General features: G+C 42.2%; 1 protein-coding gene and 1 long non-coding RNA gene across 3 annotated transcripts; both read left to right on the forward strand.

Annotated features, from left to right (window-relative positions):
* The first annotated feature begins 5,974 nt into the window (after positions 1–5,974).
* med30 (mediator complex subunit 30) lies at positions 5,975–25,687 on the forward strand. 2 transcript variants are annotated; one of them, XM_057020365.1, is made up of 5 exons: positions 5,975–6,093; positions 6,662–6,928; positions 8,684–8,842; positions 12,485–12,589; positions 24,477–25,687. In XM_057020365.1, exons 2-5 carry the CDS (start codon positions 6,749–6,751, stop codon positions 24,570–24,572), a joined length of 540 nt encoding a protein of 179 aa, XP_056876345.1. In that variant the 5' UTR covers positions 5,975–6,093; positions 6,662–6,748; the 3' UTR covers positions 24,573–25,687. The 2 variants fall into 2 exon arrangements, with proteins under 2 accessions (XP_056876345.1, XP_056876346.1); XM_057020366.1 differs by having other exon boundaries at positions 5,995–6,093; positions 6,647–6,928.
* LOC130518048 (uncharacterized) lies at positions 16,183–21,275 on the forward strand. The gene is made up of 3 exons (XR_008947906.1): positions 16,183–18,441; positions 18,475–20,417; positions 20,448–21,275. It is a non-coding gene; the product is annotated as an uncharacterized LOC130518048 (long non-coding RNA).
* Positions 25,688–25,872: the final 185 nt, after the last annotated feature.

The raw sequence follows: 25,872 nt of genomic DNA on the forward strand, positions 1-25,872 counted from the left end.
ATCCTACTGTGAATGTTAGATACTGACCCAGGCCTAATAACAAGAGTTTGTTCAGGCCAATACGTTTTAATAAGTGTGTGTGTGTGTGTGTGTGTGTGTGTGTGTGTGTGTGTGTGTGTGCGCGCCTGTTGCCCGTTTTTATTATGTTAAAATTGAATTGCTTTCAAGGACAGGGGAGTGTTTTCAATGGATCGTATCCAGCAGTACATTTCCTTGAGTCGCCACTTAGAGGTTAGATGCTAAACTGTCTCTCTCAAGGGTGAACGCCAAATCAAATGAATGAGATCACCTTTTTCCGTCCCTTCGAGTCCAATTATCAGAACTCACAGTGAAACGGGATCTGGAGCTCCGCGTTCCCTGAGCTGCATTCCTGCTCAGCGACGCCAAAGAGGTCTCCCTTGGTAACCAGCCGTGATGTCAATCCCTTCAAAAATGAGAGACAATCACACTGAAGAAAACTGATTCCCTGTGATTCCCTGTCAAAAAAACAAACCTAAAACAAAGCACAACAGCGTGTCACAAATTAAAATCCAATAAGAGATGTTGAGTATCAACGCCAAATTAGCAGCGACACCCTTCAAACTGATGGAAGCTGTGCAGGTATGCATCTGAGACTCCTGATGTCCATGCACAGGACTGGGTTCAGCATCTTCTGGCACACACTGATCAGTTTTTCTGGAGGCGTCCATCTGAATGGAGGAACTTAAGGAGGCCTTGCTTCAAAAAAGCATGACTCGACTGGAATCCAAACTTTAGGCCTTATTTAAAGTCTGGGACTTTAGAGGGTAATTTATATGGATTCAAGGTGCCACCAGAGTCCGTTCTGTTGTACACAGGTTTAATGTTTCACTACATGCACACTGATTTACGCTTGGTCACGTTAAGGGCTGGGGACAGGCAACACACCAGTTTGGTGATTTGTGGCACTCTGGGCAGTGTTCAGAGAGCAGCATCCCCCACGTGATCAGAGCATTTCATAATGAAGTCATCAATCATCCTGTTGGGACGGAAAATCATTCTTACACCAGTCACGGTGTGATGATGATCCTGTAGATCTGCCACCGAAGTAGCAACATTCAGGATCTAGTAGTTGAGGTAGAATTATTCCCATGAACCGTACTTGTGATTGATAGGACGGGGTAAATGCCGGAATATGCAGGATTAAATATAGAGTGAGAGAGAATCACAGACCCATATTCCCGGCCAATGTTCCAGTCCTGCCCTCTTGTGTTTGTATTAATAATCATCTTTATTCTGTCCAGAAGTAAGGATCCTTTCTGTTTTCTTGTTTTGTTTTGGTGTGTGTGTGTGTGTGTGTGTGTGTTGGGAGGCTTGTGATTGTCCTCCTGGGGATATAGCCCCTCCTGCTGGTAGAATAGTGTCAGAGCATCAAATAGGAATATAAATTAAGTTTCCATGTGGCCTGATATTGCAACGACCCTGAAACTTTAAGAGTAAATAAGCCCGAATTTTTAGGATAACATCAAAACTCTTTTTGAAGCCTACACGGCCAAGCCTAACCCTGACTACAACAGTGGACAGAAACTTCCATTCCTCCCAGTCTGTGCTTGATGATGGGCAATGGATCGAAGGGGATGTTGGGAAGTGGCTCTCCCAGTAACCAGGTCCTCTCTGTCCCAGTGGGTCCATGAATAGACCTTTAATGTAGGCTTTGTCCTCTGGCTTGTGATCCACGCAGCTCTCTTTTTTGCGTGAATATCCTCCAATAATTGCTCAAATGATTATGATTTAAATCCAAAACCTAATGTAAATTCATCTCCCCACATAAATATATATATTTCTTCTTGCTTGACTGGATATTTCTTTTTGCAGGCTTGATTTTGGCCTGCAGACAGTTGGTCTGGACGGCTTCAGACACTCGAGTGGTCCAAAAGATGGAGGAGCAGCAAAGCCAACTTGTCCAAAGGCTGCAGAACCCACTTCTTCCTAAAGTATTGCACAGTACCGACAGGAATTTTTTAATAGTTTATGTCTGCAAAAAAATGCTGCTCCAAATTCCAAGTTATTACCAGTGCAGACAAATCATAGAGACACAAAAAGGCATCTAGAAGCGTCATCGTTATATTGTTCATTAAGAAAAGTTTGCCTCAACTTGCTATAGCTGGATGTTATTTTGAATATTTCTATTCCAGCATTTTAGGTCTATTTCCAGAAAAGGCAGCAAACTGTTCTCATCTGGTTTGATTTCAACGCCCACAACACGGCTGATCTGTCAGATGATAAATAATTCACATCATATTAATGGGTCACAGAAGATCTAGGACACATGGCCCTTCCAACTCATCTTGTACTTCCTGTTTACCAGCGCCAGCACTTATCTACGGAATAAGGACTGTTCTTGCTGATCTGCTCCCAGCGAAGATCTTTGATTCCAGAGTAACTGACAGTTGTAGGCAGGTGTGTCGTAAACACGTCTGTCTTGATTTTGGCCACATGTTCAGGTGCAGGAAGAGTATAGAAGGACCTGTTTAGGTTCTTCAGGTTCTCCACAGGCTTCCTGTTTGAAAGGACCTACGAAGACGAGGAGTAAGTACTGCAGCCCTGCTCTGAACGCTCAACCACGTCAAGCTTCTAAAGGTTGTCAAATACAAAGAGTCGTTAGTGATGATGCGTATGAACGGACACAATCGGAGCAGGTTTTTAACTGAAACTGGGATAAAGTGATTGTAAACTAGTAGGTACAAGTCCAATAAAGCGAAGTGGAGAGTTCAAATGGACTTACCTTTAAATACGATCAGCCGTCTGTTCTCTCCGGATCGCTGGACCAATTTTATCGACTTATCGACAAACTTTCTAAGATCTTGACCTGCCACCGAAAGACTGGAGGTTTTATTCTCACCTCATCTGTTTAGGAAGGAAGAACAGACAAAGAAAAAATGGCTTATTCCCATTCTGGCAAATATAAATGCGCTTTGATTTTAGCCAAATGTGACGCATCATTTCAGGTGGAATTTGAATGTTCTCTTTGTAACAGGATGCACAACGAAGGTTTCACAAACTGCTGTTGGTTCAGAACAAACATGAAAACAAGAGTTCCCCCCCCTTTGTTTAGGACTGGGTTTTCTTCCTCTCGGAATGTGATCATCACGTCTTTCTGTCTCAGAGGTCACACAGGTCGTAACTCGGCAGTCACACTGGCGTGTAGTGAAGCATCTCCTTACACATGGTTCACGTTTCTGGGAGAAACACAAAGAATGACTTTAGAAAATGAACCAGACAGCAAATGAAGAAGGTTGGAGACAGGAAAAGCCTCAGCGAATTCTTTTGTTTCAATGCAGATATTTGGCGCTTTGCTTTTTCTATTCTTAGACATTCACAAACCCAATAAATGAGATCCAGTAACTGAAACTATGTGGGACTGGCTGAGACAGGGGAAAGTAGAAGAACTTTTATGATTGTCGGTCAAATATCAGACACCTATTACCGCCAAAAATGTGATCCAGGCTGTTTTTGGTGTTGTAACCTGTTTTTTGGGCTTTTTTGGTCTCTCACTGACTCTGGACAGATGCTGGTAGGACGAAGGGGAAGACAGCAGATGAAAGATTGGTGAGTGGGACAAGTCGCAAGGATGAGAAGCTAAAGAGAACAAAGCAATATATACATATATAACTTAATTATTTATCTTAGTAGTACCTATAAAAAAATGGAGAGAAACAGAATTAGAGCAAAGAATGTAAAAGTCAACAGCTGGTTGGATGAACTGTAAGAAAAAATAATTACAAGAAAATGACAGAGCAATAATATTGAAACTGTAAAGAATTGTAGGTAAAATGTCTTTAAAACAGAACAACCACTGACTGAATTCAACTTTTTTCTTCTTTCAGCCAAACATCCTGCAGGAGCATCATGAGAACAGCACATTGGGGGTTTATTCATGTGCAAATCTACATGGATTCAGTCCTTCAGGGCAGTAATAATAATAACCAGGAGGGTGTTTTGCCAGGAGATTCTGCCATAGATGTCACAGCCAAAAAATTAAGGAAAATGAACTCTCATTGTAGCTGGATTCATCTTCAATCTGCAGACATTTAGGAGAAACAATATCGTGGTTGCAAACCTTTTATAATGTTTAAGGAACCAGATCGGCCTGGATTTCCATTTGATGTTCTGCTCCTGCAGGTGTGTAGGTCTCTGAAATGATCTGATGATCCCTGTGGAAAACAGCGACCAATTACTGTTTAAAAAATATGTTTCTCCACAGTGGTTTCGATTTGTGTGCTCTGGTTCATGTAGGTTGACACAGTTGGCAGGAGACTGGGGATGATTAATTTAAAAATCCCCCTTTTTTGAAGAGACAAATAATCATGTCTTCCTGCTGGGGATGTCTGCATTATTCAGCTCCTCCAAAACAAAATAATTTTCATGCGCCCATCCTGCACCACACATATAATGTCCCAAAGTATTAAACAACAATTCCAAAATCCATCAGAATATTTTATCCGTCACTTGTATCTAATCAGGTGTCTCCCTCTTGCGGCAGGAAGGTGTTATAGCACCTGATGAAAATCACAGTGCAGATAAAGAAATTTCCCCTAAACCCTCAAAACAAACCCATGAAGATATTTTAAAGGTATTTATGGAGTGTTTTGAAGTCTTTGGCATAAAATAAAAGAATTTAAAGGGACTGATTCCACTCTTAGGGTTCTCTTTAAATACCTTATATAGAGTAAATAGAATGAATATGCACAGTTAATACAGAATTATTATCTATGATAGTACAGGAAAACTACCACAAGATGAAAACAGTTATAAAACACTCAATACTTTAGAAGGTCTCCAAAGTGCTTCCTGGCTGAATCAAAGCTTGGTTCTTCTGAGTCCTGGGTGTCTTTAACCATCTGTCCTCCTGTACGGGACCACAGTGGTTGTTACATCGTATACAGTCCTGTTGTGCTGGAAGAAGAGGAGAAAATATACGTGTTCACAGAGAAGCTGGTATTAAGGGTTTCAATTTCTATTACAAGTACAGATTAAACTTAGAAGAGCAAAGATTTTACTATCTTTGACCAGTTTAAATCTATGTCTTCACATATACAATAACAGTTTTCTAGAAAGTGGATTCATTTAGTGTTTTATACAGATGAGCTTTCCTCTTTGTGAATATTTAGCAAAGAATTTTGGATTCCAGGTACACTTTTATATTTTAAGATCAATATAGAAGACACAAAATGGTTGGCCAGTTGTTTTTTCTAAATTTTCCAGGGGACCGTGGGCGTCCGTCACGGCTCCAGGTAAATTCTGGTCCACCCACTAGGTGGCGACATAGAGTCAGATTTACATTAGACAGAAACGCTGAGGCGAGTCGCAGGACTCCAATAAGTAACCAGAGAATCAAAATCTTTGTTTCTTGTCTTCATATTTCAGTCAGAGCTCATCTGGCCGTGCAGATGTTTCTATAAGTTTCCTCACTGCCATTTCTCTGCAGGACATCTTGATTTCTTCGGCCCAACTGCTTGTGTTCTGGCAGAATTTGCGTTCGGGCTGATGGAGGATGAGAACAAAAGCTGGGATTACATCAACACATTTTAACGTATTAGTTAAGAGGTGTGCATCAGTATTCTTTACCTATATATTTAGAAACGTTGTAATTTTTTATTTTATTTTGTTTCCTCAACATTGATTCAAGCTATTTTTCTCTCCTAATTTCTTGCACACTAAGACATGGGGGCTTTAGGGTTTTATGATATAGACCATCTCATTGAGATATTAATTTCAGTTTATAGCAATTAAAATTAAGGCGTCTTTGCCATAAATACATGGACGCTATAGGCGACCATCAGGTAGCGCGGCAACCACATGAATGTTATTAAAATACATTTAATACATTTAAAAAAAAATAAAAACATATGAAAATGAGATTCAATAAATGATTATTATAATATGAGGAAATACAGTTGATAAGTTACCAGAGCGTGTATGGAATTTTCAAGCGGCGTGTCTATTAGGTAATTACGGTTCCGTGGCCACGGCTTCGACTGTGAGAATTCTCGCGATACTACAGTGGGCGAGATTTGATGGGCTGAGCCAGGAAACTTGGCATGTCAACAAAACAGAGGAAATCTTTTCGAACAGGTAATATCACACGCTTTCTACTGTGCAGTTTGATCAAAAGAACACTCGCTGCGATGCTAAGGTTCAACAGATGCATGAAAAAACAAACTGAAATCAAAAGAACCGACAGGACGCTGGTGTCTCGTGTAGCGCTATACGTCAATTCCATATGTCCACTTAGCAGCTCTTTGCAACAGCTGCTTAAATCCTTAATGTCGGTCTTTATTTTAGTTCATTCAAATCAGGGGTATTCTTAACTCTCCTTCATTAAATGATTTATTTCTGAAGCTGTTGAGCAACTTTTAACCATGGTAGTAGCGTTTCTTCTCTAAAGACTCCTTTTTGCTGTCTTTAGCATTTTGTTTTCTCATTTGACAACTATTTTAACTTACTAGCTTGTTTAAAAATATTAAGATGTTAATGATCAGAGTTTAGTAAAAATGAACAGTTCAGGAGTGTGCATGGTGTTGTGTGCTCCATATGTTAGCATAGAAACTTTTTACTGACCAAGATTCTAGAAGTAATAATTAATAAAAACGGTAACAATAATTTGCATCGTGTCATTTTCTGACAGTATTGTTTCCTGTAGGTATGTGAGACTTGCTAAATTGGCACAGCCTGACAGGTTTCTTCACCTGGAGCTGGAATTCCTGCAGCAGCATCACCTGCTGTCTCCATGACAACGCCTCCCCTAGTACCACCATTTGGTGGTCAGCCTCCACCACCTCAGCCACAGCAGCAAGCTCAGGCAGCGCGAGATGTTAACACAGCCTCTCTGTGCCGTATTGGTCAGGAGACGGTCCAGGATATCGTCATCAGGACGATGGAAATCTTCCAGCTGCTCAGAAACATGCAGGTCTGTCTCACTCTGTCACCCTGTCACACTGAATTACACGGTTACTTTTAGATTCATTCATGTTCCATCCCTGCCTACGGGGCACATAAACCTGGATGAGCAATCATTTCTTATCAGAAGTGCCCGGAAAACACGAACGTCTTTTAAGAATGAGCAGTCACCTTAACCGTAACCTTTTTGATGCTGCACATTCATCCAGTCCACATTTACGGTAAATGTTATTGTTGAAAAATGAGAGCTGGATTTTATAGGCATGTGTGGGATGAAGATTAAACACGGCGCCGGTAAAAAGAGCCATTTCATTTATCTTGTTTAATGACACTGTTGAAAGAACAACCAGTTAATGCAGTTTTACAAAGGTAGCAGTGTATTAATTTAGGATTTTAGAACTACAAATTAAGGTTACATAGTCATTCTAATAAAAAGAACATCAGGGTGTGAGATTTTTCTTGGCTCTAAAATACCAGATGTCCTAAAGCTGTTTCTTCAGGTAATAGGCAGTTCTGTAATCCCTGCAACATTTTACAACTGAGATTTTTGTAAATAATGGATTTTTAAGGCTGTATAAAAGACTTCTTTAGAGCTTTTTAAAGAGCTGTAAAGAATTCACAACTACATAAAATATGTCTCCGGTAAGATTTTGTCTTATTGCACCAACTATGGTGTTTGCCACTTGAATGATAAATGTGGATCGCTACACTTTATTTAGTGCTCCCAAGGTATCCCACAATGCATTGTAAAAGCTGCACAACCTCACTCCCTAACCAAGCAATATATCCCATCTTCCTTTGCTGTCGAGAGGCAAATATGCCGTTACTTTTCCATTACTAAACAAAGTATTAAGGGCAAAGCAGTGAATCAACAAGCAACCAGGGAGTGTTTTGAATTTACAGCTATGGCGCCTTAAAAATGTGTCAGTGATCAGTGAGTTCACTAAATAGTCCACTAACTCTGCTCCCTACACACTGAGGAGGTAACAGGGAACAAGTGTGTGCTTTCAGACACAGCTTCCATACATTTTTCTTTCCCTAAAGATAGGGCGTTGTTTTTTTTTTAAACATTCCTGCTGCTCTAGAATGTTTAGGAATTTTGCACACAGTAAAAGTATTTTGTTGCATTCACATTTTACAACTTCAGGTTTTCTCTCTGAAATGGTTTCTGTTACTTTAATGTCTCAGCCTTTAAACATTTGGAGCAATTTATCGCTTCATGAAAAGCAGCTAGTTATTATTAGTGATTGTCGGAGTATCAGATCAGGTCAGAAATACTAATGAATTAACTTTCAGCTTCCTTTTCCACTCGAAGAGGCAAAGCAGTTTTCTTGAGTTTAAAATGGCATCAAAACTGGGGCTGAAGTCCTCCCTGAAGGCCGATGGCACATCCTCGTCCTGGTGACCGTCCTTTAACCCCATAACTTATGAAAAGAACTTTGTTAATCTACCAAAAACACTCCCAGCACAAACATAAATTAAACTGCCCAGATGCATCATTTTTATGGATCCACACCAGCATGTAATTGGTTTTGTCCTGGCTCATTCCTCCCCTCCAGCGTCCTGGTGTCATTGAAACCCGTCCAGTATTTGTGCACGATCACGCTGAAGGCAAACAAGTTTTACACCCACTAAAGAGTCTTTTTTTCTCTCAATTGGAACTAACTACAACTGAAGGCCGTGGACGACAGATTCTAATCGCGAGTGACGCGGCCTAAAAGTCCTTTGCTCTTTAATGTGTAGTGTCTTCTTTGTTGCTTCTTAGCTTCCTAACGGGGTCACGTACCATCCAAACACCCACCAGGACAGGCTGGCTAAACTGCAGGAGCACCTTCGGATGCTTTCTGTGCTGTTCCGTAAGCTGCGCCTGGTTTATGACAAATGCAATGAGAACTGTGCTGGAATGGACCCGATACCTCCAGAGGTGAGACAATAGTGCATCGTGGAGCCTCCGGAACACCGTAGGTCACTATTGAAATCACTGCCCTCCTTATTGCAAGGTTGAAATCAGAACTTGTATGTTTGCCACAGCATTATCGTGATAATGTAATGTATTACATGTCTGTTACCGTATATACGACAGGGTTCGTGTGTTGTACAAGATTCCGTGAAGGAAATATGCAGTTGTGAAGTACATGTGGGGAGAGATTGATCAAAACAGACGTCACATCCTATAGATTTGGTGTTCCTTGTCTGAAGTGCTGAACTGCAAATATGTGAGGTTCATTTTCAAAGCTTTTTAAAGATTCTGCACTTTTTCCTCTAACACATAATAAGATTAATGAGCGCTGTGGTTCTGGGACTGGGGACGGATTTACGGGGGAAATAAATACACTGACCCAGTTCAGTCAGTGTGAAAATCAAATCAAATAGATTTACTGAACATAGAGTGCAAATATCCCTTGAATAGGATTTGATATACTTTACATATACTTCTCAAAGATACTCGTCCGATTGTCACAAAGTATGAAAGACAATAAGAAGACTGTAAATAAAAGTTGACGATGGAAACTTAAGCCTGGAGAAAATAAAATTAGAAAATTGAATGTTCCATCATTTTCTGAGCACTCCTGATATTATTGCTAACCACCGACACACACTCCACTTTCATATACACACTGTTGTGTGCCTAAAAGCACATTTTCATAAATATCCATGTAATTAAGTGCATCAGTCCCCAATATATATTTTCCCAATTTCCTGGAACTTTTCCTAATCCCACAATTATTCTATTATTCTAGATGCAAGAGGAACGAGCATCACTCAGGGAACACTTGGCCATCAAATAGATAATGATGCCTTTATTAAAATAGTAGTCATATAAAAGCGAGTGGTGTGGTAACATTAAAGGAGACTAAAAATGATGATACCTGATATATTGTGTTTGCCCCGGATCATTTTTACTCGGCATTAATGGCTGGTAGAACTGTGCCCCCCCCTCATGCACACACTTCAAGGGCCGCTGACACAGACCGGCGTGGTTACCCCTGCGGGACTTTTATCTTACTTACTCCCTCTAGGTCCTTTTGTTGACTTGAAGCTGATTCATTGGTCTATTCAGGTGAGTCTCTAGAGCGTCTTTACCTCTGGTTATGGCCACACCTTCACCTTCAGCAGCAGCAGCACTTGAGCTAATCTGCACTTCCTCTCTGCCTGCCTGCACCGAAGTGTTAAAACACACATGCATGTGGAGAAAATCACGCCCCACTGAATGAGGACAAGGTGATTCTTTTCATAGTCCAGACACATAAACATCGGCTCACTGAGCATGTCCTGTTGGAGGCTCCGTGCAGGGCTACAGCTGGGCCATCAGCCACTCTTTGATTGGATTTATGGCTGCGGCATTCCCTTCCCAATCTCTCTCCCCAGACTTTTGCTAAAGATAAAGGAGGATCCGGACTCAAACTAGAATATTTGGGGTTTACCATATGTGTATGCTACAGTTTGACCAATATATACTTATGCCTATCGATGATAAATGAAGAAACTCTTCTGTTCTTGTTGAGGTCAGGTGGAGGAATATTCCAGTTTAGCCTTGTAACAGAGCTGCACTAGTGGAATATTTAGGGTCAGAATCCATCTGCATGGTGAAGCACCATCATAGCATGTTTCTTAATGTGCAGTCACAGGCATCCATACACTTCCTATTAGCCGTCGCCCCACCTCATCAATCAATAAACACAGTTTTCATCTGTAAATTGTCCGACTTTCTTAACTTACTTGAGCTCCAGGCTAACGGCTGCAGAATTTCAAATCAGTACCCCAAAATCAGCACCAGCCGTTTTAACTCCTAAAACCTCCAAGTGCCTCCCAGAAGAGATCATCTGCATGAAAGCAGCTGTTGTTCTTCCACAGTCAAATCTGTGTTGGGGTTGTTTTTAAGCCTAACTTTATTAACTTCTCTCTCCAGTTGCAACATTTTTGTCACCCCCTCCCCGATCAACCGGTCCACTGCCGACCGGGTTGTAGCTCCGCCCACCGTGTATGGCGACCGATCGCGTTCCCACGCAGCATTTATCATCTGTGAGTCTTCAGGTGTCTGGCAGCCAGTCACCAGCGCCAGTGGAATCAGTGATGAGGCGGCGTGACCTCATCACAGCCTAATCAGCAGCAGAGCTGATGAACAGCTGGAGCAAATGCACACGTCAGCTTCTGCTGTCCTCCTCCAGCTGTTACGTGTTCCGCCCTGTCTGTCTGTCTGTCTGTCTGTCTGTCTGTCTGTCTGTCTGTCTGTCTGTCTTTGTCTGTCTGTCTGTCTGTCTGTCTGTCTGTCTGTCTGTCTGTCTGTCTGTCTGTCTGTCTGTGTGTGTGTGTGTGTGTGTGTCTGTGTGTGTGTGTGTGTCTGTGTCCTCATTCCCTTCATGTCCCACGCATTCTTGTTTTTTTTCCTTTTAGTTTTTCCCCTTTTTTTAAAAAAAAAACCCCCAAAAACCTTTCTGCCCATTTTCCTTCAGTCTGCACAACCTGGAGAACTTTATTAGTCCATTCTTTTTTTGTCAGGCAGGAAACCACATCCATCTTTCTGTGGAAGAGAGAGGGCGAATGACACACCCACCCACCCACACACACACCCACACACACACACACACACACACACAATGTGGTTACGCGTGCACATGCATTTTTACTCCACTCTCCATCCATCTTTTCCACCCATACTTGGCAGATTTTGTTGCCTTTGGTACAAAACTGCCGACTTCCTCTAAAACCTGATCTGGTCTTGGCCTGAAATTTCTGACAAATACAGTTTTGGGACGATAGTGTGTAGTACATTACTTCTCTTTTCAAACTGTAACGCCAAATCGTGATTAGCTGAGTGGTTTGTTGTGCAGAGAACCTTCTGCTGTGTTTGGGGATCTGCTATTAAAGTCTTTGCTTGTTAATATTTCAGCTGGAACCTTCCTAGCAGTAAAACACCACACAATAACTTTCTCACTTTTAGCCAAATTCTATTAAATGTGAAGTCATATTTCTGTGAAATTACCCAACAAACTCCAGATGATTAAGAGGGTGAAGCACTGTATCATAACTAGTCATATATTTGTTTCTTCAGTGCGGAACATAATAGAGGGCATTTTCTCAAGTGCTGCATTTTTCATGTACCTGATTTTAATTTGATCCTATCCTACAGTTGTTTGACAACCTTATTACCAGTTTATAGATCACACATACTTGCCCATATGTATTTTGATTAGTATGTAGGGTCTTACGATAGTAATACCCAGTGTGACCACTAGGGTGCAGTAAGCAGCAACAATAACTGAAGGCTCTTGCACAACCTCAAATGTCAAATTGACAAAGCAAGGCACACGGGGCATTGTGGCAAAATGACTTAATTTTGCAGTCGGTTTGCTTTTCTCTGCACTCTCTCCATACACAATAGAGATAATTGAGACTGAACAAAGATTTGTGGATTAGATTATGGTATGTAGTAGTATTAGAGGAGCTGGCCATTGATAGATAATCACTTAATTAAAACCACACCTTCTCTTGCTGACTGCAGTTGTTTTGTAGAGAACATTTTGTTTGACTAACACTGTTTTTGTCTTGCCTTTGTAACTTCCAGCAACTGATACCCTTTGTGGAGGAGGACGCCTCAAAGCATGAGGATCGCTCAGCTGCTCAGAGCCGCCCTAATGAGGAGAAGAGAGAAATAGTAGAGGTCAACAAGGTAATGTTTCCTGCTGTCTAAGTACAACTGGGTCCTGTTCACAGGTTCGGATCCCAGCTGGTGGCAATTCAATCAAAACCACTTATCAAAGATGATAAATATCATGTTATGCTTGAGCACCTATAATTCACTTCCTAGATCTTTAAAACATGTCACCATATCCACACATATTAAAAAATATATAATAAAACCAAAGAGAAGGATGTAAAACCTGCAGATTTAGTTGTGGTGGATGTGGGACTGCACCAAGATTAGCTCTTGCGATGGTGATGGACAGGCTGGCAGATGAGGTTAGACAGCAATCTCCCTGGACTGTGATGTTTGCAGATAACATTGTGATCTGTAGTGAAAGCAGGGTGCAGGTGGAGAGGTGGAGCTGTGCCCTGGAGAGGAGAGGTATGAAGGTGAGTCCAAGCAAGACAGACAACATGTGTGTCAATGAGAAGGATCAGAGTGGAGCACTGAGGTTGGAGGGGGAAGAGATAATGGGGAGGGGGGTCATCAGTCCACAGTAACAAAGAGCGGTGAAGAAGTGTGTGAGCAGGAAGTGGTACGTTCAAGATTGAGTGCATAGAACCACCAGGGAGGAGACTTAGAGGGAGACCCATGACCAGATATATGGATGTAGTTGGAGAAGACATGTAGTTGGGCGGTGTGAGAGATGCAGAGGACAAAATATTTCCTTCATACACTTACGGATATGAGTTCATGCTCTTTGCATGCTTGAGGTGTTCCTGGTTTAACTCCTTTTTAAATTAAATACAATCTTTCATTCAGAGCCTGCACACACACACACTAACACACACACACACACGTTTCTACACAAGCTCTTGTGGATGTTTTGCCCGGGTGTGTTTATATTGAAAGCTTTTGTTCTTTTGTGACAGAGAAAATATTGTGTTTATTTTCACCGATGCTTTTGAGTGAATGCTCTGGCCCGTGTTTCTGCTCTTTGTCTGTGCATTATACTGGTTCTGCTCTGATTGTGCACGCAGAGGCATCTGAGTGTGCCGTAATGATAATGGTCCAAGGTCAGGAGTGTCAGCAATAGAGGTGGGAATTGGTTATTTCTAAGAGCGCCGCTGAGAGCACAGCTTCTCAATGTTCCCATCACACTGAAACATTGCTGTCAATCATGCATCCATTTGAGCGCTGCCCTGTCTGTACATGAAAATGTACAGATAAATGTTGTGGGTGTGTAAGAGCTGTCAAATGGTAAAACAAATAACCAGCTGCCAGATTAAGGGCGGCTGTGGATACAAGAAGAATAGCCTTTTGTGAGCCGTGACTCACCAAAAACGGCTTTCGGGGGATCGAGGGGATCAAGAGTCGCTGATTGACATAAGGCTGGAAAGGGTTGCAAAATGGTTTCAAAGACTTTAGAAACTCACCCAGCTACACTTAGAGAAAAATGTCTACAAATGGAGACACTTTGGGAGTGTGACTTATCTACCAAAAAGTGGGGTCACGCTGAAACAACCCTGAGTGACGGCCAAAGATTTGAACGCCTCTTAGGAGATCTGTGGCAGGACAACACGGAGAAGGCTGTCGCTTCCATAGCTGAAAAAGGACATAGCAAAGTTTGTGATAGAGAACTTTAAGTCTCCTTAGAGGTACTGGAAAAATGCTTTAGGGTTTGGTGAAACTAAGATGAGCCTATGTAAAAGGAACACAGAGCACAGCTATCATGTAAACATCATGCACGCTATGAAACACAGGGGGAGGGGAGCAGGATTTGGTCCTGCATTGCTGCATCAGAAGCTGGCTAGTAACCATTGAGGGGAAGATAAATCACCAAGTCTTTGACCTCACCAACAGAGATGCTATGGAATAACCTGAAGAGAGCCAAACACCGTGGGATAAAAGTCTGATTATCCACTTTCATTGAGTGCTTCAGTCCAGTTTTCTAGTCAGAAATCCCAGGGTCACTTCTGTAGATCTGTAAGTTAGTGTCACGCTCACTCCTGGCACACAGCTTGATGTCCTCGTGTAAAGGCTGCTGGAGCCCGAGCGCACCGTAGTCACCCAAATAAAGGCAGCTGTATGTGCTGCATGTGCAGAGCTTGGCTGGATCCTGTCTCAGCCAGGTGTGAGGAGCAGAAAGTGAGGAGCAGAAATCTTCTCCCACAACAGTGGGAAGAGCTGACCGTGAGTGACCCGAGCTGTGGACAAATGTGATCCTAAAATTCATTGGGAGCTCCAGGCTGACCAATAAACGTTATTAACTTCAGTCCTTCATTTATTCATCAGTCAGAACCACGTAACTCATCACCGCAATATTCTATGTGACCTTCTCGGAATGAAAGCGCTGAGAAAACACACATACGCGGCCTAATTGCACAAATGCACAATACCAGAATTTCTTTTATTCAAACTGGAAGGAACACCGTCACGAACAGCCCCCATTTATGCCTGAACACTCCTTTTTCAGCTACCTCGTTCACAACGCCCCACCACACATTAGCTGAGTGCCCCCTGGGGGGCAGTACCACCCAGTTTGGAATGTGTGGTCTAAATGATGGTACCATTGTGAATCTTTACTTTGTGTGTACAGCATATTTGTGCGCCCCTTATTCGCACACGCTGTCACCCTGCAATAGTGACGCTTTTAAAATGATTCCTATCATGATTAGGGAGGGTGTTACATAATTAAATGTCTAAACAGATTTGTAAAGATGATGATGAAAAGGAAAAATATAAATACTGGTAAAATGACCACATGATTATTAGTGTTGGAGAAAGCGACGTGTGTGAAAGAGAGGACTGAAAGAGAAACAATCATGTGGCTAAATGCAAATTTAAAACACATCTAGTGAGTGCTATTATAGATATAATTGAATTTGTGCATCAGTAGGGAGTGCTAGACAGCTTCAAAAATTGATTAGGGAATAGAAGCATAGACGTGTGTGAGTTGTCAGTGTGAAGCTGTTTCCATTCAGACAGGCTGTTGGAGAGGAATAACAGACTGGTGAAATGTAGCTGTAGCAGAAATAAAGAGGGCGATTCTGTAACAGATTAAAGAGGGAGAGAAAAGATTGATGCATAAGTGGAAAGATAAGACCGGATATGCTTCAAAGTCACTTGCTGGTTTGTAATTGCTGTCCTCATATTCCTGTGATAAAAGAACTTTGCCTTTTTTCTTGTCTTTGCTGCTGTAAATAAGGAACAGGGCCGTGATGGGAGATGTGTGGAGGATAGCCTAGAATAGGATTCAGTTTTTTAACATGCTATTTTAAGTTGAGTAACCTTGGAATATCCTGGAACGCTTGTTAAGATTTGGCACAAGAGAGTGATCTGAAGAGGACATTTGAAGTGTCTGTTTCATGCTCAGAAGAGGCAATAATGAAGACATGTTGGCTCAGTCCTAAATGTCCATGCCGTCTTTTCCCTTTTTTACCCTTCTCCCGCCTCCTTCCCACTGTAGACTCCTTTGTAAATTGAAATATTCGCGTAGCAGCTGTGATGGAGCCTAATGGATGGTTCAATGCTCGCTATTAGAGCCACATTTCCTACATTTGGTGGATTTGTTTTAGCTGAGACAGCATCCATTCCAGCAGTATTTAAAAGTGTAAGTCGCTGTTATAAAGTCATACAACTAAAATCACGAAATCTCTCCGTATCCCAGCAAGTCAGAAATCTGAAGCTTCTAACCTAAGAACATTAGAACAAGTAGAAGCAGAGCAGTTGGGTGATTGGGGTGATTCGGCGAGGGCCAGATAAATGACATCTCTGTGGTGAAGTCTAGAAGCTTTATGGGAAGTCCTGGCCATGAGTGATAGCCCAGCTCTCCTTATCTGACCATTGGGGTAATTGCTGTTTGTCAGAGTCTGGCTGACGGATGGTGATGCAATCAGGCCGGTATCGGCTGGGTAGAGAGGGTAGATACCGCGTTCATTACTCCGGCTGGTGTATTTACTAGGTTGGCTGTAATATGTTGGCATGTGCGTTTGAATTTAATTGCGTCTGAATGTGTCGGTGCAAAATGCCAGTGTGTCTATGTGCCACTCATTGCTCTTTGCGGTATTTTATCCGGTCTTGTAACGCTCCCCCTCATATGTGAGGTGAGTTACCTCGTGGCACAGTATATTAGATGTGTCACATTTACAGTCAGCAGTGGCTGAATAATTGTTGGGATGCTTCAGCTATATTGGGGCTGCCTTTGCTCCGCACATTAGTTCCTGGTCTTCGGTGATCCACGCGAACTACAGCCCTCATTCATACCCTGTATAACCCTCCACCCAGCACTCAATCCTGGACCTTGCTGTTCTCTTCTGTGTTTCTCTGCCCTCTCTTCCCACCCAGCTCACCCTTCTGGTGCAACCTGCCACCACTGTTTGCCCCGTGTTTGATTTAAGGGGCCTTGGAGAAATCTACCTTGTTATCACTTCTCTATATCTCCTTATTTGGGTTTTTTTTGCTACTAGTTAGCACCTCTCCCACTCTGGTGTTGCCTCACTTGTCTAATACCCCATTAATGAGTGCATCAGTTTTCATATTCAAATGAGAAAAAGACAAACATAGAAGTAAGTGGCTGTTTTAAATGTTTAACAAAAAGCTCTCTGCTTCCATATTTAACTCATCATTCCAAACTGGTGTGTGCGAGCTGCCAGCTTGATGTCTATAATTAATTTCTGTAGTACAAGTGCTCATTTTTATCTGAAGAGGAAGAAGGTAGTCTTGAGAGGCCTGAGGATGAACAGACACAACCTTGTAAGTGTAATAAGAAGGAAAGGGAGCCGGAGCTCTGCTGGCAGATGCTCCTTCTGCTTGTGCCTCGTTTCCAGGTTTGTCAACAGAACTTCCTGCCCAAAGAGATTCACTCCTGCTTCCGTTTCTGTCTGATTTCCTCTTCATCACTTCCTCCCTCTGCTCTTCTTCCATCGCCGCTAGTCTCGCATTTAGGCTCTAAAATTAGTAAGCTGTGCCCAGCAGGTGTCTGTACCTGTGTCTTATTAGCAGGCTGGTAGAGGGTGTGTGGATGCTCTGGGTTTTTTCATTGTTTTGCTGGGGTCAGAAGTGGATCGTAGCTGCAGAGCCTCAGAGAAGCAACAGTGAACACAGTCTCCTGGTATTTTGTTGCATTTAATGTAAATCGTAACCCAGTTATGTTTTATTCTGTTTTTGTTGTAGTCTTTAAAGGGGCAGGGGAAGCAATTAAAGGGATTTGCCTGTCAGTGCTGCAGTTTGGAGGGCTGTTTCTCAGAAAGGAAAGCATATTGAAGCTTCTCTGGATCTAGTGCCTACATAGATTTTCAGTTTTAATTTTGGGTAAGCCTTTTGTGTAAGTGTTATTAAACACGGTAAGATAAGCTGTTTTGATGCCTTTGATTTAAAATAAGGAAGCACTGTGGGACACTGGAAGCAAAGTCAGGTTCACGTAAAGGTCTAAAGATTCAAGTAAAGAGGGATGTTTTTAATATTATGTTTAATAGAGGCACCGTTTTTAATGCATTCAGGTCACCGTGCGGAGGAGGTGGAGGGAGGAACAGAGGAAATTAAAGGGCATTTCTTCAAAAAGGAGTTTAAAAGACAATTTGAAAAAAACAGCCTCTTTGTCAAAATGGTTTGTCCTTTAAGAAATGAGGGATCTGGTTTTTTATATACTATGATATACTTCTTATACGTCTTTAACATCACGAGATGGCGGAGACGGATGCGTCAAGGGCAAGAAAATCTTTATTTTCTCCTTTACGTCGCCATCTGGAATCTGCCGTTGATGCTGTTGACTTCCTCTTCTCCTTCGGTCCTCTTACACTGGGAGCATAGAGCCAGCCGTGTCCACCAGTCTTCTCTATCTGGTCTGTCCTGGCACCATGCTGGGCTTGTTCATGGGTCACATTGCATGATTTAAGGTCTAAATTATCATGTGGTCCACAGTGTCAGAGGAAGAGACCACTGAAGGTCATGTGGAGGTCATTGCTGCCAGTCCTTCCAAAATCCAGTTGATATGATGGATCATTACAGGGAAAAGGACTTTTTTACAAAATTAGGAATCAGATATTAATGACAGAAAGGAGGTGGAAGGTGAAGCTGCAGTTTTAGAACCTTTTAACTGCTTTTTGGGGTGTCAGCAATAACCGCTTGGCTGTTCCTCCTGCAGTACACGTCATTACTAGTCACCACACAATTTCAGTTTTTTAAATGGGATTCTGTGTAACAATCAAAGAAATAACTCAGTTTGTCTTCCTCTATATTCTCTAGTTCCTTCAGAATGTGACCTGTCTCCTACTTAAACAGACTTTACTTTAAATTCTGCAAGACTAACTAAATTTAGCTGCACAAAGCAACTAATCACTAATCTAACACATCAGTGAGTCACAAGATGATTTCAAGATTTAAACTGTTTCGTTATCCCTGAAGAACATTTAGTCTAAACGTGTCTTTAACCCATGGAAGTTCCCGTCATTGTCCATTAAAATGTGTTCAGTTTACCTCAACCGTGCCAGACTGGCACATGCACATGTGCAGGAAGCAGTTTCATACTGCTGACCAATGCAGAATTCAACCTGTAACTAAAGGCTGGTAATTGAAAATTCCACTTAAATCTAAGTTAAACATGGTGGCAAATGGGAAAGACATAGTATGGTGCTCAGAAAAGCATTTGTTGCTCCGCATCCATTATTCACTATTGGAAAAGATTCAAGAGGGTTCAAGCCAGTTATCATGGGAGTGTGTGTTCCAGCAAAGTCTCTGTAATGCTAAGGTGCACTTAAATGGGTTTTCCACAAGAGAATAGACAAAAAAAAACCTAAATTAGATTAGGAAACAATGGGGAAAAGGTCATAATTCCTCATGGATGACCTGTGAAACCTTTTGTCCCACCAGAAACAATTACTTCAAATTAGTGCTAACGGCTGCAAGCTGTTCAATTCCAGGAGTTACTAGCAGTACTCACTTTATTTTTATTATTTTCCCCATTTTTGCCAGATAAATGTATGATGGCGTGTTGAAAAAATGTAAATGTTTTTCAGAGGTTTTTGTTTTTAATTAAATACAAACACGTTTAGAAGTCGCATTCATTGTTTTTTTGCATTATTTTCTAAAGCAGGTGAATTCTGGCTTCATGGCACCTTATTTATTTAAATAAAAGGGCTGTACTGGACAGGTAGACAGTAGACTTGGATCTACTGGAACCACGCTGTAATGATCAGCTGACTCAGCAGCCTTCAGTGCTGCCGAGCTCAGGTGGATGCAAGGATGACAGCATGACTATTGTACTTCTGCCAGCTCCAAGATGGTTTTATCCACATCAAAAGCCTTTTAAAAGCCTTTGTTCCTCGGGGAAAACTCCTGTCCAACACAGTGGCACTTAAACCTTCCCCGTGGAGAAAAGCCATGAAGTTTATGAAGTCAATTAAGATTTTTTTTTAACTACTGATGCCAGGCAAATTAAAGTTACTGGGCGTGCCGCCCGTGGGGACGCTTTAAGATGCGAAACCAGGGTCAACTTAGCATCACAGTGTTCCCCAGATGGGCACAGAGCAGTAAGCAGCTTAGAGAATCCACAACTTATGTGAAGTTTAGGAAAATTCTCAGAGTGAGAAGTTCAAGTTGCCAAGACAAAGGAAACCAAATCTCACTCATTCTTAAGGCGTGGATTGGCTCATTGCTTCCAGGGGATTCTCGGCGTCTCTGGAGCGTCCAGAATCTTAGCATTAAACAAAGTGTGACTTGTGTTTCTGCCATCACCCCATCTTCCAGCAGTGTCTTTTCTTATGTGTCTGCAACATAGAGAAGAAGATGCATGAAAAAGGTTCTGTTGATCCTGAAGATGTGATGAGCTTTCCACCAAACCTAGGTGTGATCTAAGAGCAGCTACTGGGTTTGAGTATTTACAGCTACAGGAAATCTACAGGAGCTATTTACAGCTACAGGAAATCTAAGACAGCTGCTGTTTCCCTGCAGCTGCATGAGGAGTCACATAGAGTCATATTCAATGCCATTAACATATAGTTCAAATATTACTTATTTGCATCATTGTAGTTGTTGCTGTGGCAACTATTTTGAAGACATTCAGTAATTTTAATTTCAAATGCTCTGGTGTTGTCATTGAATAGAAGTCGATAAATAAATGGTATATGTTTTCCTGTTACCCATGGTTGAAACATTTTTTACTTTTGACAGCACTAATACAGACATACAGATATATAAATAAACCTGTCTACTGTTAGTATGTTCTAATTACATTATGATTATTATTACTGGAACAGAAACTCAAAGGAAAGGGCCAGTGTCACTCTCTCCCCTCATCCCTGCTCCTCCATCCAGTCTTGCTCCTCTCTCATCACTAATCTCCTCTCCTCACTCACAGACACTTACACTTGTAATTCCTAACTAGATCCATCAGAGTCAAAGCTTCTATGTGAGTTGCCAGCGACAGAGCAGATTAGCTGGAGGAATCCTGACTGAAGGCCCGTTTTGGTCTGCTTCCCATCAGCCCTTCCTGGTGTGATTGTCTGTTTTAATCCAACTCACCCCCTTCCTCCCTCCACAAGCTCAGCATCCAAAAGAGATGCTGTGGGTCTTAATATGCTCTGGTCATGTTGTTAATCTAGGATGAAAATAGGGTGAATGGCTTAAAAGCAGGCGGATGCGTCATTTATTCATATAGTAATGTAATTACAAGATTAGTTTAATGGTTCTGTAGTGTTTCATTTATCCCAGTTGGTGTTATTAATGATGTGGTTCTGGGCTCATGGCAGATGCAGATGCAGCCATATGTTGTGGCATCTGTAGCCGCTGACCCCCAGTAACACTGGGAACAATTAAAAAAAAAAAACTAGCTGTAGTCAGACTTGGCAGCTGGTTCCGACTGGACTCACCTTCAGCTGCGTGGACACTTATTTGTGTGCAGCTCCCAGTAGGTCAGTACTACCAATATTCTATAGAGGATACTATATAGGGGATGCTATAGTTGAAAAACCTGACGTGATAGAGGAAAAACTGAGATCAGTTTTGGATTCTGCACCCAAAAATGAGTTAAAAACAGCTGTTATCCATGTTTCATTTGGGCCTGTCGTCATGTGACTGGTGGATTTCCAGGTGGGGAGATGTTGTCTGGGTGTCCTGGATGGGGACCTGTCAGACCCACTAAGATAACAGTTTAGATCTTCCTCGTGCCAACGTTTGTAGCGTAGCAGCGAATTGCAAGAAAGGTGATGAATCTGTGACCTTTGTGCTTGTTCCTCCCTTCATCTCCATCATTTATCGTCCCACCGATGCTTCCGCCAGGAATTGGCAGAAGATTATCTAATTATATTTGCAGGTTAATCATGTTAAAGAATTTTCAGCGTTACAACCTTCAAAACTGCCCTTTATATAATAGCATGACAAAAAAAAACAAACCCAAAACATTTCATTTCAAATGATTGATGAAAACTTCAGAGGCCTGTGTTGTAGGTTAATATAAGCACAACACAACCTTTATCAGAACCGCCATAATGAGCGTCTGTTCAGTATTATTAGCTGGAGTCACATGACTGGAATCCCCCTGAGTCCCCAATCTGAGAGATGTCAGGAGGCCAAGACTGTGTGGGAATAGCTAAATCAACAGGATATTATAATATTCTAATGGTTTTAGTGGGAAATGGACGGTTACAGTGGGACGTGTCCTGCTTGGTGACTGTGGAACAGTCCAACCCTGTTGCAGATGTGTCCTCAGATTGGTTGATTCATTCATTTGTAAACGTGAGTTTAATTATCTCAGTGTCTTATTCACCAGGTTGTCTGTGTTTAGGCTCTAAAGCAAAGCGAAGAAAGCGGTAATGCCTTGAATGTAAAGAAATCTGGTCCATATCTGGTTTAATGAGTTAAATGTTTTAGTCATTTCAGACTTGTGGGAGTTCCAAAGCATTTCTCCCAGTGCAGTTGGCCCTATAGTTAATAAATGTACACGTATTTAATATTCATACTTGTGCTATGGTACTTTGCTCAGATGTTTTTTTTAGGGGTGCTTTCATGGTCAAACCATGTAAAGAACATTAACCCCTTAATCATGTCTTGATCATATCAGTCCAGAAAAGAGCTCAGACACGTCTTTGCTGTAGTGTTGTTATTTTTAAGTGATTAATCTTAAAGAAGTTCAGTTTCTTTTGTCTTGAGTTTTAATTTTTGGGACCCTGCTCACCCACAATTGTTTAATTACTTTCACAGCTTCAGCTCTCATGACAGGTTCTTCATTTCCTTCCTTCCTTCCTTCCCCCCGTTTGGGGGTCACTGTTCTCCTCCGTGCGCTCTGCCGGCTTGTCCCGGTCTGCAGGGGACCTTTGCTGATGGGATTTCAGACAGTGCTTTCTTGTTTATTTTCCCGAGTTGTTGAAGGGGGGTGCCCTGCTGAGGCTGATGCAGGGTCAGAACGTGTCAAGAGAGGCTGACTGCAGAGAAACGCATCAAAACATCATTGTTGGACCCAGCTGTGAGTGGTAGCCTGAGATATGACTGTGTGTGTGTGTGTGTGTGTGTGTGTGTGTGTGGTGTGTGTGTGTGTGTGTGTGTGTGTGTGTGTGTGTGTGTGTGTGTGTGTGATTTTCCAAGCTGTATTGCTGTGGTTTGTTCTCGGTGGTATACCCTTCATCCAACATTACATTATAGGTGTGAAGGATTAGAGTGATGCTAATTAAGAGGATATGGATAGAATGATGTCTCCCTGAGGTTGCAGAATCACTGCTGTGATGATAGCAGCCTTATTATTCATATATCAAGATATGCCAGCAAGCCTTTCAGAACCATTGTGCCGTAAAGGCCACGTTCTTATTTCTACTGTGAATAATGTAGATTTGGGAATTCTGACACCGACATAACGTTTGTTTTCTCTGAAAGAGAACCTTAAAGAACCACTTTAGGTGTTTGAGATAACGATGAAATACTTCTGCTCCCATGTTCTTACTGAATTTCTAAAACGCTCGTCATTAATACCAGAATGACTAAGTTACCGGCTCATCAAACGAATGAGGCGTTCACTGTGTCATACATCCATATCTACAAATACACAGGATCAAAGGAGGACAGGGAGAGGAAATGGGGGAGAGAGAGAGAGGCTGGAACCCTTCCAAATGTTCTGCTCCAGAATAGCTTCAAGGACAATCAGCTAAACAGTTGATATTAAGAGAAATGTGTGAAATCGATTGCTCAAGGTGTTATCTGTGCTGCAGAAATGAGCGGTGATTAGTCGAGGCTGAAGGAGTGTTCCACAGATGGGAGATGGATTTAATCGTAATAGATTTCACCGCAGTGCAGATCCAGGACGGTGACTCCGGAGTGAAGGAGTCTCTGGGTGATCCATCAGGAGAAAAGCAGCTGAGTGACTTTAAACTTTAAATGGAGACGTTCTCCTGCTCGTCCAGAGGCAGCTCACACTTGCTTTAGCAGCTCAGGAGGTGTGTGTTCTAGTGTTTGGGTTCTCCCACCACCGCAGGGGTCATGGGGCGTCAGCGTGACCCCAGAACGTGAGACAAGCACAGCAAATGGACAGTGGGTTAGAATGAGAAGGTTGTGTTGTTCACAAATGACGGCTGATAATCCAGATTTATCAACCAAGTCTTCTTCAGAAGTCATCTCTTAATGAGCTCGGCTCTGGTCCGATTTCTTCCCGGTTGCATAAAAACAAGCCTCGCAGCACTTAGGTCGGCTCTTCGTAGTGAAGAAGAGGAACCCTTGAGCCGAGCACTGTACCTACTGGAATGAGCCGAACATCTGGAAGCAGTTTTCCTCTGTAATAAATTAACCAAGTTTAAAGGATCAGCAGTGAGATGTGAGACGTGGCTGCTTTCTGCAGGACACAGTACCGACACAGTACCGACACACCCCGTTCAGGCTTGCATTTCTGTCCATCCTGCAAGGCAGAAAGTAAAGCTGAACTCATCTTCTCCGTTTGTCGTGTTCCCTGCAGAAGCTCAAGCAGAAGAACCAGCAGCTTAAACAGATCATGGACCAACTGCGAAACCTCATCTGGGAGATCAACTCCATGTTGGCCATCAGGAGCTGAGACGCCACGGGCCGGAAGGAGGTCAGGGCTGGGTTGCTCACTGTGAACAGGTCACCACAGACCGGCTGAGAACACGGGAACGATGACGCTTTACACCTTCAGAGGTCACGGCGAGGAGGGAGGCGTTGATGATGGCAGAGGGTATTCTGTCTACCTCGATGAGACCTCAGTAGGAAACACATTCTCATTTGTTCATATCTGAACTGAGTGAATTCCAGAATACAAAAAGCTTTTATAAACGGCCCCTAAACTTTGAGAACACGCCCACGCTGTGGCTAAAAGGAACGAGTCTTGATCTGGTTTTAAGCTTCGCCTCATTCAGCTTTATTGATCTGCTTGTAATTGGACGCGGCCGTCAAGGTTCTGCTCCGATTAGACGTGTCACCGCCACCTTTAGGATTGTGCTTTACACCAAATCTTGCTCTCATGCTGAACTGTCACGCTGCAATCGTCTGTCTGCTTTCTGCTTCTGAAGCTTCTCCAAGTGGCTCCAAAGATTGTTAATCAAGGATTACATCAGGTCAGTTGTTTGAAGGATCTATGACTCTATAGTCTGATCTGTGATATTCGTGGCCTGTTTTACCTTTATGTGGTATATTCTCACCAAACATCCACAGAACTCCGCTGAAACTTTGACCTTTTAATTTATAGAAGTAATGCGATTCAGTATATCAGGAGAACAGTTCATCCTGATGTTCTGCAGAAGGAACATTATTCAGCACCATAACTGATCAGGCGACTGTGCTGATTGTGGTTCTAAGCTGCTGCTGCTGCTCTAAATGTGTGCAGAACCTCTCTATAGCTGTAGAACTAGAGGCTTGGATTTTTAATCATATTCCTTCCAAAGTCCTTTAAACTGATATTTCCTATTTAAGAGCTTGAATTTAATTACTCTGATTTATTTCCTCTTAATCTGCTACAGACTTTCATAGGTCACTACTTTATGATCAGTTCTGCAACAAATGTATCTATGTGCAATTTCTTCTAAATATTTCCATGTTGTGTTTTTATTCCACTAAATGTATTTACTCAACTGGTCTGGTTCCATGTTGAGTCTAGTAGTGAATTATAAAAAAGCGATTTTAAGCATATTAAAACACAGCTCTGTGCCTGCATGTTTGAATATTCTTGAGTTTAGATGTGAGCTGAAGCAAACACGTGAGTACATGGTCCACGTCCATCAGAATGATGCCTAGACGGATGTCAGAAACATGCAGGAGAGCTCTGGGAGCAAAGCTGGGCTCACACCGACCGTTTTGTGATGATGGAGGGTGCAGGATACGCCCCTGGGTGAGCTGCC

The sequence above is a fragment of the Takifugu flavidus genome, chromosome 21 (assembly GCF_003711565.1).
Source record: "Takifugu flavidus isolate HTHZ2018 chromosome 21, ASM371156v2, whole genome shotgun sequence".
NCBI classification, from domain to species: domain Eukaryota; kingdom Metazoa; phylum Chordata; class Actinopteri; order Tetraodontiformes; family Tetraodontidae; genus Takifugu; species Takifugu flavidus.

What these genes read in the sequence shown, in the direction of transcription:
- med30 (XM_057020365.1), top strand. Translation starts at nt 6,749, where the DNA reads ATGACAACGCCTCCCCTAGTACCACCATTTGGTGGTCAGCCTCCACCA. An exon ending in AGCTGCTCAGAAACATGCAG is followed by an intron (nt 6,929 to 8,683) that starts GTCTGTCTCACT and finishes GTTGCTTCTTAG; the next exon opens with CTTCCTAACGGGGTCACGTA. An exon ending in TGGACCCGATACCTCCAGAG is followed by an intron (nt 8,843 to 12,484) that starts GTGAGACAATAG and finishes TGTAACTTCCAG; the next exon opens with CAACTGATACCCTTTGTGGA.